The sequence below is a fragment of the Panthera uncia genome, assembly GCF_023721935.1.
Source record: "Panthera uncia isolate 11264 chromosome A1 unlocalized genomic scaffold, Puncia_PCG_1.0 HiC_scaffold_16, whole genome shotgun sequence".
NCBI lineage: Eukaryota > Metazoa > Chordata > Mammalia > Carnivora > Felidae > Panthera > Panthera uncia.
Genome location: NW_026057576.1, coordinates 45,523,090 through 45,538,595, shown reverse-complemented (window position 1 = coordinate 45,538,595; position 15,506 = coordinate 45,523,090). Strand labels below are relative to the sequence as shown.

Here is a 15,506-nt window from a genome sequence, read left to right as displayed (position 1 = left end):
CCCCCCCCCCCCCCCCCCCCCCCCCCCCCCCCATCTAACCTCAGTTTGTTCTCTGGATTTAAGAGTCTCTTGTGGTTTGCCTCCCTCCCCCTCTGTTTGTACTATTTTTTTCCTCCTTCCCTTCCCCAATGGTCTTCTGTTAAGTTTCTCAAGTTCCTCATATGAGTGAAAACATATGATATCTATCCTCTGACTGACTTACTTCACTCAGAATACCTTCCAGTTCCATCTACAATGCTGTAAATGGCATGATTTCATTCTTTCTCATTGTCAAGTACTATTCTATTGTATATATAAACCAAATCTTCTTTATCCATTCATCAGTTGGTGGACATTTAGGCTCTTTCCAAAATTTGGCTATTGTTGAAAGCGCTGCTATAATCATTGGGGTACATGTACCCTGATGCATTAGCACTCCTGTATCCTTTGGGTAAATTCCTAGTAGTGGTATTGCTGGGTCGTAGGGTCTCCACATTGTTTTCCAGAGTGGCTGCACCAGTTTGCATTCCCACCAACAGTGCAAGAGGGTTCCCGTTTCTCCACATCCTTGCCAGCATCTGTAGTTTCATGATTTGTTCATTTTAGCTACTCTGGCTGGTGTGAGGTGGTATCTCAGTGTGGGTTTGATTTGTATTTCTCTGAGGATGAGTGATGTTGAGCATCTTTTCACGTGTCTGTTGGCCATCTGGATGTCTTCTTTGGAAAAGTGTCTATTCATGTCTTCTGTCCATTTCTTCACTGGATTGTTTTTCAGGTGTGGAGTTTGGTAAGTTCTTTATAGATTTTGCATACTAGCCTTTTATCTGATATGTGATTTCCAAATATTTTTTCCCATTCTGTTGGTTGCCTTTTAGTTTTGTTGATTGTTTCCTTTGCAGTGCAGAAGCCTTTAATCTTGATGAGGTCCCAATAGTTCATTTTTGGTTTTAATTCCCTTGCCTTTAGAGATGTGTTGAGCAAGAAATTGCTGTAGCTGAGGTTAAAGAGGTTGTTGCCTGCTTTTTCCTCTAGGTTTTTGATGGTTTCCTATCTCACATTTAGCTCTTTCATCCATTTTGAGTTTATTTTTGTGTATGATGTAAGAAAGTGGTCTAGTCTCATTCTTCTGCATGTTGCTGTTCAGTTCTCCAAGCACCATTTACTGAAGAGACTGTCTTTTTTTCCACTGGATGCTCTTTCTTGTTTTGTCAAAGATTAGTTAGCCACTCATTTGTGGGTCCAATTCTGGGTTCTCTATTCTATTCCATTGGTCTATGTGTCCGTTTTTATGCCAATACCATAATGTGTTGATGATTACACCTTTTAGTAGAGGCTAAAGTCTGGGATTGTGATGCCTCGCGCTTTGGTCTTCTTAATTATTACTTTGGCTATTTGGGGTCTTTTGTGTTTCCATTAAAATTTTAGGATTGTTTGTTCTAGCTTTGAGAAGAATGCTGGTGCAATTTTAATTGGGATTGCATTGCATGTGTAGATTGCTTTGGGTAGTATTGACATTTTAACAATATTTATTCTTCTAATCCATGAGCATGGAGTGTTTTTCCATTTCTTGTGTCTTCTTCAATTTCCTTCATAACCTTTCTATAATTTTCAGCATACAGATCTTTTACATCTTTGGTTAGGTTTACTCCTAGGTATTTTATGGTTCTTCGTGCAACTGTAAATGGGATCAGTTTCTTTAATTCTCTTTCTGTTGCTTCATTGTTGGTGTATAAAAATGGAACTGACTTCTGTACATTGATTTTGTACCCTGAGATTTTGCAGAATTCCTGTATCAGTTCTAGCAGTCTTTTGGGTTTTCCATGTAGAGTATCATGTAGTCTGCAAAAAGTGGAAGATTGACTTCTTTGCCAAATTTGATGCCTTTTATTTCATTTTGTCATCTGATTGCTGATGCTAGGGCTTCCATCACTATGTTAAACAGCAGTGGTGACAGTGAACATCCCTGTCGTGTCCCCAATCTCAGGGGGAAAGCTCTCAGTTTTTCCCCATTGAGGATGATACTAGCTGTGGGCTTTTCATATATGGCTTTTATGATGTTCAAGTATGTTCCTTCTATCCTGACTTTCTTGAGGGTTTTTATTAAGAAAGTATGCTGTATTTTGTCAAATGCTTTTTCTACATCAATTGACAGGATCATATGGTTCTTATCCTTCCTTTTATTAATGTGATGTATCACACTAATTGATTTGCAACCCTGCAGTCCAGGAATGAATCCCACTTGATCATGGTGAATAATTCTTTTTATATGCTGTTGAATTTGATTTGCTCGTATCTTGTTGAGAATTTTTGCATTCATGTTCGTCAGGGATATTGGTCTATAATTCTCCTTTTTAGTGGGGTCTCTGTCTGGTTTGGGAATCAAGGTAATGCTGGCTTCATAGAATGAGTCTGGAAGTTTTCCTTCCGTTCCTATTTTTGGGAACAGCTTGAGAAGGATAGGTATTAACTCTGCTTTCAATGTCTGGTAGAATTCCCCAGGGAAGCCATCTGGTCCAGGACTCTTATTTGTTGGGGAGATTTTTGATAACTGATTCAATTTTTTCACTAGTTTTGGGTGTCACAGGTAGATTCTGTGTAGAAACCCGGGGTGTTAGAAGTGGGAAGAAAGAAATTCACTTTAACTATAATTCAAAGCAAGACAAATGAAGAATTTCTCCTCTATGTGGCTGAGTTTATATCTCCTTAAGCACAATGCACATAGAATGCAAACAAGTCCTTCCCAAGTTCTTTATGAAAAGTAACTATGGATACAGTCGGGAAAAATGACTCCTGCTAAAGGCTAGTTATTTATTTATTTTGTACAGAATGTACTAAACTCAAGAAAGCTTTGGTTTTACAGGCTATCTGTTGAGACACTAAAGTAGGTACAACTTAACAATACTTCTTTGTAATTATATTAACTGCCATGTGACTGTGAATTCTACCTGTACCAAGATTAAGTTCAACATCAACTAAAAATGAATGCTACAAGACTATAGTTTTGTATTTAAGTATTAAATGAAATGGGGCGCCTGGGTGGCTCAGTCGGTTAAGTGACCGACTTCGGCTCAGGTCATGATCTCGTGGTTTGTGAGTTTGAGCTCTGCGTTGGGGTCTGTGCTGACAGCTCGGAGCCTGGAGCCTGCTTCAGATTCTGTGTCTCCTTCTCTATCTCTGTCTCTCTCCCGCTCACACTCTGTCTCTGTCTCTCTAACAAATAAGTAAACATTTAAAAAAATTAAAAAGAAATAAATATTAAATGAAAATTTCACCTGTTACCTGGTAAAATTATCCCCGCCAAGGAATAACCCCACCAAGGTCATCTTTCAGCTCCCTCATCACTTCTTGACTCCAAATAAAACTTATTCTCTTAGATCTGTCAATGGAAGTAGCACTTCCGATTATTACGTAATTTCATAGTAGTAGAGCCCAGCCGATACGGACAAGGTAGATCTTCATCTGTGTATGAGATGTCAAAGCACAATGGAGGATTGATGTTCTGCCTCAATTCCTTCAATCTTGGTATGGTTTTCTTAGTATCACCAAAACTCTAAATAAATATCTGTATTTATTTAGTTACTTGCTAATTAGTTACTTGCCTGAAATAGCATTTGGCTCCTTGATCTTTTTCAATTTTAGGTCAGAGATTTATCTCTATTAGTATGGCATAAAAAAAAAAAAAAAGGTTCCAAAAAAGGGGCACACGTACCAGAATGATTCTAGCTTCAGAACTCCTCACGTTGGCACCTATACTGCCTGCTCTACTGGTAATTATTGAAAACCAAATAATGGTCTCAAGCTGATTATCTACAGTCATATGACACTTTCTCTAGGTTCTTCTATAGGTTTAAACGCTCAAGTTGATCACGAATAGAATGGCAGTAACTTTTTAAAGGACTATTCCAAAAACAAACCCAAATAAGAACAACTTTCGCCAAGGACAAAAATGACAACTCACATACATGAGAAGAAAGAGAGAACATTTTCATTTTACACAAAAGTCTGCTAGAGGAAAAAAAAGTTTTCTCAGCTTTAATATTTTCCTTTATTATAAGGTTCAACGTACTGTGAAAATTTCAACTTAACACTCTTTATAAAACTAGACAGAAACTAAAACAAAAGGTCTGGAGTATGCAGTAAATCTAGCAGTTTGAAAGGTTTAAAAACCTTCAGAAACAGCTCTTCATTCAGATCTGCCAAAGCAAACAGAGAAGCGCACACTAAGACCACGCTAGTGCCTGGCAGTTCCCCAATTAAGATGCAGGTTAAAGAGCATAACCAAAACATGTAACCAGAAAATCTTGTTTGCTATTTTCAAAACAATCATGACCGAAACAAAAACATTACTTCAGATTTTCAAGTTTAGTCAAGTCAAGAAGAGCCCATTTCATTTTAATCTACTTAATTGTATAAGCCCTTTTAACTTACTGCAACTTTGTCCCAGAAAGAGTTTAATGTGATATTTAGTTATTGTTCATATCTCCACTGAAACGTCAACCTGTGAGTAAGCTTATTTGATAATTACAATGTGCTTAAAAGACAGTTTTTGGGAGTTATTTTTCAAACTACAAAAGCTAATTTTGCTACTTTTTTATAGGAAACTGGCATTATAGTATATGTCTTAAGATTGATTGACAGATATCAAAAAAATCTCAAAACCGGTTTCATGTCCAGGGGAGTGTCTCGACTAATTATTTTAAAAAGTCTCATTACAATTCTCAAACAAAATGATTTTAATTAAAACCTTAAATTGTACCTAAAGTTTTTGGAACACTAGCTTTTCCTCTAAAATCAACTGTGTAATTTACTCTAAGAAACATTAACTGGTATAACCAGTTAACATTTCCTAAATAACCCACTGTGTGCCAGGGACTGTGTGGTGAAATTTGCATCCATTTTCTCACTTTAATTTCATAATATACCTTGAGTAGCAACAGGTAACCAATGAAAATTTTCAGTGACTATTGAATTTATTAACAACAACATGAAACTCAAAGCAGAAGGCCTAACAATTAAAGGTTTGGATAACTATTAAAAATTATCTTTTTGAAGACTATTCAGTGATACGAGAAACGTTCAAGATGGAGTTGTAAGAAAAAATATTAAACTTCCCATGTTTAATACCCTAAATATGCAAGAAGACATATGTATATCTATTATACATTTTTGAATGGTTACCTTTGGATGGTAGGATTACTAACAATTTTCTAAAATAAACATAATATTTTTATAATCAGAAATCTGTTCCAATTAAGCATTAACCTAAAGTACCTAAACCTGGCTGTTGAATGTATGAGATTTCACACTGAACTTAGTATGAATGGTACTAAGTATACCATTTACTTACTATACTAAGTGTATAGTAGTTGAAAAGTAAGTTCCTTTGAAATTCTCATGTATCTTGGCGTAGACTAATGTATAATGAAAACTTTATTATGCAAACATTTCATTTGCCGTTCTGATTGAGTTGTTTTATAATGCACCTTCAGTTTCTATTGCTTTAATTTTAAATGTGAAGAATTAAATATAGACTCTCTCAAAGGTTACATTGCTTTCATCTTAAATCAGTTAAACAGAGAATGAAGCCATTGACTTCTTTACAAATAGCTACTGAAAGTGAAATACAGACTTTGCAAACTTTGGATATGTGTCAGACCCTAAAAGAGGGATCCTCTTTGCCACTGCTCAATTTTACGCATATAGTAGGTACTCAATAAAAGATGTTGAAGGAATACATAAACGTCCTCTCTGGATATCTAGACTTACTTTCCCTTCACTCAGTTTAGATGACCTGAGAAGCACTTCCTCAAAATAACCCTCTGGTTCACCATGAGACGAATGCCTGGCACCAGCTGGTAGGAGATATTAATAGTATGCCCATTAGGCACTTGTTCAAGGCACACAGATAGCTCAGTGATAAAATCTTCAGAAATATTTGGATAGTTAAAATTATTCAGAATATGAATCAGTTGTGGTTCTTTGAATCTCCACTCTAATTATTAAGGAATCAACATCTGTTTTTGGAAATTCTTTAAAAAAAAGTAAGGTAACAGCAATAATTGCTTTCAATTTTAGAGGAACTCAGCATTTAGGGCTAAAGAAAAAAGCTTACAACAGCAAAATTCTTTTTTCCTTGTGACAAAGATTCTTTGGAAGGATTCATATGCTAAAAAAGAAGAGAATAGACTTTTTCCTTCAAATTTCAATTTTTAGTATATACCAAGCATTTACCACTGACCAAGAAGTCTCTTCCCCACAAAAGTGTATTTCTATTCCCCCCTAGGCAATATAATGCTCAAAAACAGTTATACGGGGAAAATTACAAAATAGCCTAGGTCATCCTTAATGACTCATGAGGGACTGAGCAGAGAAGGGGAATGGGATGGGACTACAGCTCATTTTTCAAATAATACATAATTTAGAAATACTTGCACCTTCACCAGACAGAATTAACCATTCCAACTATAAAATAATACTTGACAGTCATCTATCCTTGGTCTAAAATTCTTCCAGATATTTAGTTTAACCAGTAAGAGACATACATTCAAAGCACCCATTTGTTTTGTTATAAAATGGCCTATATCTTACATCATAGCGTTAAAGACATTTTATTCTCTTAGCCATCACTTCAAAGTTTCTACAAAACTATTAGAGTTCAGATGAATTGTTTTTCTTACATAATGTGTAAGGTCTCTAAACACTTAAATCAACTCAAATAAAAATAAAAGATAAACAAGCAGTTGGGATGCCTGGGTGGCTCAGTTGGTTAAGTGTCTGACTTTGGCTCAGGTCATGATCTCATGGTTTGTGGGTCTGAGCCCTGTATTGGGCTTTTTGCTGTCAGCCCACTTCTGATCCTCTGTCCCTCTCTCTCTCTCTCTCTCTCTGCCCCTCCCCTGCGTGTGTGCACTCTCTTTCTCTTTAAAAAAAAATAAAAACATTGAAAAAAAAAGATAAACAAGCAGATTTGAATCCTCAAATACTCAGATGAACAGACAATTCTACTAGGTATCTTATACCATGCTAGGTAGAGACAGAGAATAAACAAAAGATATCATTGCTGACCTTCAGGAACCTTCCATTTGGCTGGGGAAATGATGTGGGAAACAAGAGCTAATGAGATAAGATAAATGCTCTATTATGTGGTATGGAGCAAATAGATGTTTATAGGCATAGAGATAGACTACCCTGATTTTAGGTAGAGAGGCAAGGAAAGTTGGAGAGGTGGGGGCATGTGGAAGGGCCTGGAAGTCTGGCAGTAATATTTAGATGTGATATGGTAGCATATGGGACAGTCAGATGTTTTTGCATAGGAGGATGAGTTAAAGTGAGAGAAAGAAGTTAGATAAAAAAAAATTTAGCTAGGTCAACTGGAAAACTGATTAATATAGGTACAATTTCTCTCTTAGTGTACTTAAAATTTTTTTTTTTAACATTTATTTATTTCTGAGAGACAGAGATAGAGCGTGAGCAGGGGAGGGGCAGAGAGAGAGGGAGACACAGATCTGAAGCAGGCTCCAGGCTCTTAGCTGTCAGCACAGAGCCTGATGCGGGGCTTGAATTCACGGACCGTGAGATCATAACCTGAGCCAAAGTTGGACACTTAACCGACTGAGCCACCCAGGTAGGTGCCCCATAGTATACTTTAAACGGAATCTCACAAAATCACTAGTGGATCTCCCCCAAATTTTCTTGGTCTTCACAAAGTCTTTTATACTTTCTTTCTTTCTTTTTTAATTTACATCCAAGTTAGCATATAGTGCTATGATGATTTCAGGAGTAGATTCTGGTGATTCATCCCCTATGTAACACCCAGTGCTCATCCCAACAAGTGTCCTACCTAATGCCCCTACTTTTAATCATAATATAATGTGCTATCTCATCTCTCTCTCTGTGTCCCTCTTTCTCTTTCTCAAGTATATATCAAGGAATGTACACAGGTGAATAAAAAACAAGAGAAAAAGGAAGATTTTAATCTGAAAACTGTTGGTACAAACGCATTTGTAGCACACTTGAAATTAATGTGAAAATAAAATCACAATGGTGTCATTATCACTGAATCTAATTCTAGGAAAATACTAATGTACACTTCTAGTTTATTGATCATTAAACTCACTTAAAAATACATGAAATGCAGGATTATAACTTACTGTGCTTTATTTTGTGAGCAATTTAATATTTATGCATACTAAGAATAAAGTAACTTTACTTTGCACATTATCAAAAAGCATAATGTAATTACATTTAGCTTGAGTAGATAAGTAAAACAAATATATATTGATTTTACCTTTGCTTTAGTCGTCTTTTGGCTGTTGTGGGAACATTAGCACCATAGCCATAGGAAAAAAGAACCCTTTCAGCTTCATCTTCATTTTCAACTGAAAAATATTAAAGTGTATGATGTAAAATAAGTGGGTTTTTTTCTTAAAAAGCACAGCAAAAGTGAAAATAAAAGAGGTCATATGAATCAGGGAGCATAAGAACATTAAAAAGGGCTAATGCACAATCTCAAACAGTCCATTTGTAAGTAGAGCATATTTCTTAAAGTATATGGTTGCTTAAATTTGTTCCATTTATTTTTAAAAGGTGTAATGGCTTGCATCATAGGACATGTTAAATTTTCTTGTTATAAAGCATAATAATTTAAGGGGCGCCTGGGTGGCTTAGTCAGTTAAGCCTCTAACTCTTGGTTTTGGCTCAGGTCACGATCTCACGGTTCGTAAGTTTGAGCCCTGCATAGGCCACTGTGTTAATGGTGCAGAGCCTGCTTGGGATTCTCTCCCCTCTCTCTCTGTCCCTACCCCGCTTGCTCTCTTGCTTAAAACTAAATAAATAAACTTAAAAAAAATTTTTTTTTAAATAAAGCATAATAATACAGATGCTGTGATATTCTGAGTGATTCTAGGATTTTTGCATGGAAAGTATGTTTTGTAATTATAAATAAGTAACAATAACATCAATTTCATTATTTCTCTTCTTGATAAAAGACATGACTATTTTTTAAAATATTTACTTATATTTGAGAGAGAGAGAGAGAGAGACAGACAGAGCATAAGTGGGGGACAGGCAGAGACAGACAGGGAGACACAGAATGTGAAGCAGGCTCCAGGCCCTGAGCTGTCAGCACAGAGCCCGACACAGGGCTCAAACCCATGAACCATGCGAGATCATGACATGAGTTGAAGTCAGATGCTTAACTGAGTCACCCAAGAGCCCTAAGAAATGACTACTTTTAATTAGGAAAGATGTTCACTATTTTATCAGAACAAGTTAATTTTAACTTGTAATAATGAAATTGTGTTTTTAAGTAGGCTACTCTGTGAAGAAAATGTGCAGTACTGAGAATGTATTGATAGCCTTTTTTTTTTATTACAAAAAAATACAGCAAAACCATTTACTTTTAAATTCTGCCATTGTCACGTCACTCTTTTTCAGAAGGAATTTTAACTGACAGGTTAACATTATGGTTAAAAAGTTTAAATGCAATGGCAATTTTACTGTAAACTGGGATTAAAAAATACTTAAAGTTCATAAAAACTAAAGGTTTACTAGCTCATATAAAAGCAGTCAATGACATTTAACAATTTTTATAACATTTTTTAACAATCATATTTTAACATTAAAAAGAGAAACCTCTCAGAAATGTTTCAGACTTAAAACAAAGCCACATATTTTACACTACTAAGTGAAGCTATTTGGAGGCCCATTACTGTAATATGCATGTATTTGTTGACTGATCCTTTTATAGTATAGTAAGAATTTTAATAAGATTTTTCTTGTTGTCCTTCAATTTTATCCCTAGTTTTCATGGTAAACCAGGGTCAGTTTTCAGAAATAGAGTTATTAGTTGTCAGGTAAATGTAGAAGCAAGAGATGATATAGGTCATTGCCAATAGTGTTACCAGCTATCATAGGTCCAAGATGAGTTCTCCAATTCAGCTCTATCAGAATGGCAAAATAGCTCTATTAGTGCTGTTATTTAGACACCTACCTGACTCTTGTCTCAAAATTCAGAAGGAAGAGGGTAAATTCAGTTAATATCTCAAAAACCCATCAGTTAGAAATCGATGGACATCTGAAATTTGAGTTTAATACCTAATGGATTAGTAACTCATAGGATAACTATTCTATTGGTGATTTAATTATAGAAACAATGGTAGATGGTACTAAGGAGATATGAACGTGTCTTAGAAGTACAGAGCACCGAACATCTATATCTGAGTGCCACCATTTTTCTCAAGCTAGAAGCATCAGGAGGCTGTGGGGAGACAAACGTTCATAGAGAAGGCACAGGAGGGCCTGTGCATGTGTAAAGGCACAGAGCTGTGACATTTTAGTAATTATGAGGTAAGTGGTTGGAGTTCACTTAGAGAACAACAGTAGTAGAAAGATAGGCTTAGTTCCAATTGTGAATGGAAGGAAATTTTATTTGCTAGGCTAAGGAGTTTGGATTTTTATTCCACAGTCAACAAGAAACTAACAGAGACTAATTCAGAAAGGTAACATGACCAAAAGATCTTTGTTGCTGATGCTGATATTGCAGAAAAAAATTCTAACAATGGGGAAAAGGATGGCCTATTGTAGCACAGAGAACTCCTCACAAGTTATGGTAATAATCCAGTTGAAGAACAGTCCAGAAAAGCAAGAGAGGATGAATAAAAAAAGTTAGATGCTAGACAACTGAATAGGTGTGGAGGTGAGAGGAGGCACTAGAGAGAATGAGGGAGACATGGAGGTTGACAAAAGCTGGATGGTAATCAGACTTTAACCTTATTAACAGATCAAGAATACAATAAAATTAGTAAGTTTTAGAGAAGAAAAAATAAATGTGAGAAATGTTAAATTAAAAAAAAATTTTTTTTTTAATGTTTATTTATTTTTGAGACAGAGAGAGACAGAGTATGAACGGGGGAGGGTCAGAGAGAGAGGGAGACACAGAATCCGAAACAGGCTCCAGGCTCTGAGCTGTCAGCACAGAGCCCAATGCGGGGCTCGAACTCACGGACCGTGAGATCGTGACCTGAGCCGAAGTCGGACGCTCAACTGACTGAGCCACCCAGGTGCCCCGAGAAATGTTAAATTTTTAATGACTCTAGGAACTCTTTACAGATCTATGGAACATTAGCCTACAGACAATAAATGGAATTGTGGAAAGGGCTAGGATTATCCAGAGAGTAGGTAAGTTAAGTAAAAATTGAAGAGGATAATGGGAAAACCCTTGTGAAGTATTCGGTAGAGTTAGCTAGAAGAAGAGACAATAAAAGCAATGGAGAAGAAACAATCAAAGACAGGTGATTCAAGAGGCAAGAGAAGAGTCTTGAGAAATGTGACAAATGCCTAGCAGAGGTTACAAGTAAGATGAAATGGACAGCAGGTTCTAGAATCTGACAACTAGAAATCTGGTTTTCTTTTTATATTTGAATTTATTTAGTTTCTAGTCAATACTATTTTTAACAAATGGATGAGGTCTTTGAAAACTAAACCCCTCAAAAATCCAAATAATATACTTAATTATAAAAGGCAATTCAAGTGTGAATAGGTTATGTCATTTGACATGGTGACATCTTAACAGATGAAGTCTAACCCTCTTCATATCAGGTGAAATTTTCTGTATTAGATGGTGACCCTTTGAAAATCATACCCACTGTAGTACTAAAAAAGAATGTTTTGTACTGTATCTTTGAAGTTTTCATTAACAAGTATTCTTTAAATAAGGATAGGAACATTTTAATTTCTGGGGCATCAGGGTGGCGCAGTCAGTTAAGTGTCTGACTCCTGATTTCGACTCAGGTCATGAACTCCCAGTTTGTGAGTTCAAGCCTTGGGACACGCTCTGCACTGTCAGCATGGATTCTCTCTGCTCCTCTTCCCGTGACAGAGCACATACGCTCTCTAAGTAAATAAATAAACTTAAAAAAGAAACAAGGAATATTCTAATTCTAATTTCCATTGTGAACATATAGACATGAACTTACTTTCTTGATCTTCCAAGTATAAGTAAATATATTTTATTCTAAGATGATTTGAAGATGGTTTATACGATAGCATAGCAAAAATTTATTTTTGTATTAAAAAAATTTTTTTTAATGTTTATTTATTATTGAGAGGGTAGGGGGTAGGGTTAGAGAGAGGGAGACAAAGAATTCAAAGCAGGCTCAGGCTCTGAGCTGTCAGCACAGAACCCAATGCGGGGCTCGAACTCACAAACCGTGAGATCATGACCTGAGTCAAAGTGAGATGCTTAACTGACTGAGTCACCCAGGTGCCTCTATTTTTGTATTTTTTCTAAAGATTTTACTAAGAAAATATTTGCACATGTGGAAGAGATGAAAGATGTCTATAGCATTCACCCATATACTCAACATCTGGATTCTAAATTAAATGTTGCATTGTATGTAGTTTATCACATGCCTGTCCATCACTGTATACACCCATGAATCTATCTTACTTTTTTGGTGTTTTTAAAAAAAAATTTTTAATGTTTATTTATTTTTCTGAGAGAGAGAGTGGGTGGCAGGGGGAGAGAGGGGGACAGAGGATCCGAAGAGGGCTTTGTGCTGACAGCAGTGAGCCTGACATGGGGCTCAAACTCATGAACCTGAGGTGAAGTCAGCCGCTTAACTGAGCCACCCAGGTGCCCCTGATATATTTCCAAATAAGCTGCAGATATCTGCCCCTCATCTCAACAATTCAACACGTATATTATCAACTACAGTTCAATATTTATAGTTTAAAAAAAAAAAATTAAATTTACATATGGTAAAAAAAATTAAATTTACATATGGTAAAAAAAAATTAAATTTACATATGGTAAGAGGTACAAATCTTAATTCTACCATTCAATGAGTTCTGAGAAATATACACACATGTGTAACACAAGCCCTATTAAGATACAGAACATTCCAACAACTGGAAAGTTCCCTAATATCTTTCTTCCCAGTTAATTTTTGGTGACAACCATCCTTAGAGGCAAACATTGTTCTACTTTTTTTCCCCACTATAGTTTTCCCTCTTCTAGAATTTTATATAAATTTAGTCATAAAAGGTTTCTTAGACTAAACATAAAGTTTTTCAGAATCATCCATGTTGTTGAGGAATCAGTAGTTTGTTTTTATTGCGGAGTAGTATTCCACAGTATAAAATGTGTGATGGTTTGTTTAGCCATTTTCCTGTGATAGTTGCTAGGCCTGTTGCCAGTTTTTAATGATTATGAATATAGCTCCTGTGAATATCCTAGTATAAGTCCTTTTGTGTGCATATGCTGTCTTTTCTCTAGGGCAAAATATATCAACATAGGATTGCTGGATTACTGGATAGGTTGTTTGGTTTTATAACAAATTGCAGTTGTTCTATATTCTCACTAACATTGCTATAGCCAGTCTTCTAATTTCAGTCATTCCAGTAGGTGTGTACTGTTATTATTAAAAGTGGGCCTTTTAAAAGGCCCCTGAATTTCCATATAAATGGAATATAAAAAATATTTTAAATGGCATTACAATGTTTAATGTAAGTTATAAAAATAGAAATCCTGCCTTGTACTATCCCTTAACAGGAAGGCATTTAATATTTCCTCATTAGGTATGATATTAGCTGTAGATTTTTTTGTAGATATCCTTTATCAGACTGAGGAAGTTCTGCTCTACTCCTGATTTGTTTAGACAGAGGGACATATGCAAAGTTATGAAGATACGAGTATATGGAAACTTCAAATAATATGCAATGACAGGAAATGGAAAGGCATAAACTATAAAGGAGAGTGTATAAATAAAGTCATGCTAAGGAATATGACTTTATGCTGTCTAAAGATGATGACACAGAGGTATTAAAGCAGGGGTATGCTACAATCAAATCTATTTTCTAAAGATTACTCTGACTCCAGCAAAGAAACTGAGGACAAATTTGAAAACTGTTGCAGTTATCAAATACTGACCCTAAAAGTGGAAAAAAGATAATGATAGGAATGAAATGTTTTCCTTTTTTATTTTTAAATAAAAAAAAAAATGTTTACTTATTTTTGAGAAAGAGAGACAGAGTGTGAGTGGCGGAGGGGCATAGGGAGAGGGAGACACAGATTCTGAAGCAGGCTCCGGGCTCTGAGCTGTCAGCACAGAGCTCAACGTAGGGCTCGAACCCATGAAAGGTGAGATCATGAATTGAGTCGAAGTTGGATGCCCAACCAACTGAGCCACCCAGGCGCCCCAAAGTTAAGTTTTCCTTAAATTGGCCTACAAATATAACAAACATAGCCTTTACAAGAAAATGTGCCCGAAACAGATTCAAATTCAACCTCAGCTTCAATTGAAGTTTAAGTCCACTTTTATAAGAATGCCCCTGACATTTCTGACTTTTGAACAAAAATAATGTGCTGTAGCAAATATCTCAGTCAGTAGTGAAAGGTTAATTTAAAATATTCCCTTAAACTGGCTGGCTTAGTCAGTAGAGCATGCAACTCTTGATCTCGGGGTCACGACCTCAATCGAGCCCCATGTTGGGCATGGAAGCCTACTTAAAAAAATAAAAATAAAAAATAAAATAAAATATTTCCTTAAAGTCCAGGATAACAAAGGAAGCTAGCATAACAAGAGGAAACACATAGAAATTAAAGGTCAAGGATTACAACACGGTACATTCAATACATTTCTATTTTTCAAGACTTAAAGTGTCAGTCATCTCCCCTCTTAGGTATCGTACTCCTCACCTTAAAGGCAGAATTAACTTATGACCGCTCCTGTATTTCCACTGCAAAATGACTATTTCTTGCTAACAGCACATATCTCACTACTTTAATTATCTTTAATATGCTTGTTTCTTCCAGGGATCTAGACTAGCAAGAATTATCACATGAACTCCATGGACCCATATCCTGGCACATGTAAACATTTAATTGTTCAATGAGGGAACTAAATAAATGAAAAGATAAAATCTACTGTAGTTAACCTATTTTAAAAAAATGGTTTTTTAATGTTTATTTTTGAGAGAGAGGGAGAGAGAGAGAGAGAGAGAGAGAGAGAGAGAGAGAGAACGCTAGAACATGAAACACAGAATCTGAAGCAGGATCCAGGCTCTGAGCTGTCAGCACAGAGCCCGACATGGGGCTCAACCCAGGAACTGCAAGATCATGACCTAAGCCGAAGTCAGACACTGACTGAGCCACCCATATAGTCAACCTATTTTTTAAATGCCAACTAATGAAATTGACATCAACTAATTATTAAAATATAAAATACATATTTTTCAAAAGTTACCAATTGGATTTTAAAGAAATATATTAGTGTTTTTAGAAACAATACCAGGTTCCTTGTGCTGCCAGAAAAAAAGCTGTGTGTGTGAGGTGGTGGGCGACTTACTTTCTGCAGTTTGCATTATTATTTCATCAAGCTCTTTTTCCAATCTCTCATAAATGTCGAGCCTTGCCTGATACTCAGAGTTCCGTGCTTGAAGTTCAGTAATGCGTTTTTCAGAAGAGCCTTGGAGACTATAAAATTCTTTAGTTAAAACCTAATAGTGGAAGAAAAAAATTGCAAAGG

The 15,506-nt window shown here is 35.9% G+C and overlaps 1 protein-coding gene across 5 annotated transcripts in view; it reads right to left on the bottom strand.

The window, feature by feature from the left end:
* Nucleotides 1-15,506, bottom strand: part of PIBF1 (progesterone immunomodulatory binding factor 1) — a 201,543-nt gene that overhangs the window by 67,411 nt on the left and 118,626 nt on the right. For all 5 annotated transcript variants that reach the window (XR_007461128.1, XM_049647059.1, XM_049647060.1 and 2 more), the window contains exons 12-13: nt 15,327-15,477; nt 8,267-8,357 (exon numbers count right to left, since the gene is read on the bottom strand). Coding sequence is in view for 4 of the 5 variants with exons in the window: in XM_049647059.1 (XP_049503016.1) it covers nt 8,267-8,357; nt 15,327-15,477 (242 nt within the window). In the remaining variant the exon portion in view is untranslated. The remainder of the gene's footprint in view (nt 1-8,266; nt 8,358-15,326; nt 15,478-15,506) is intronic.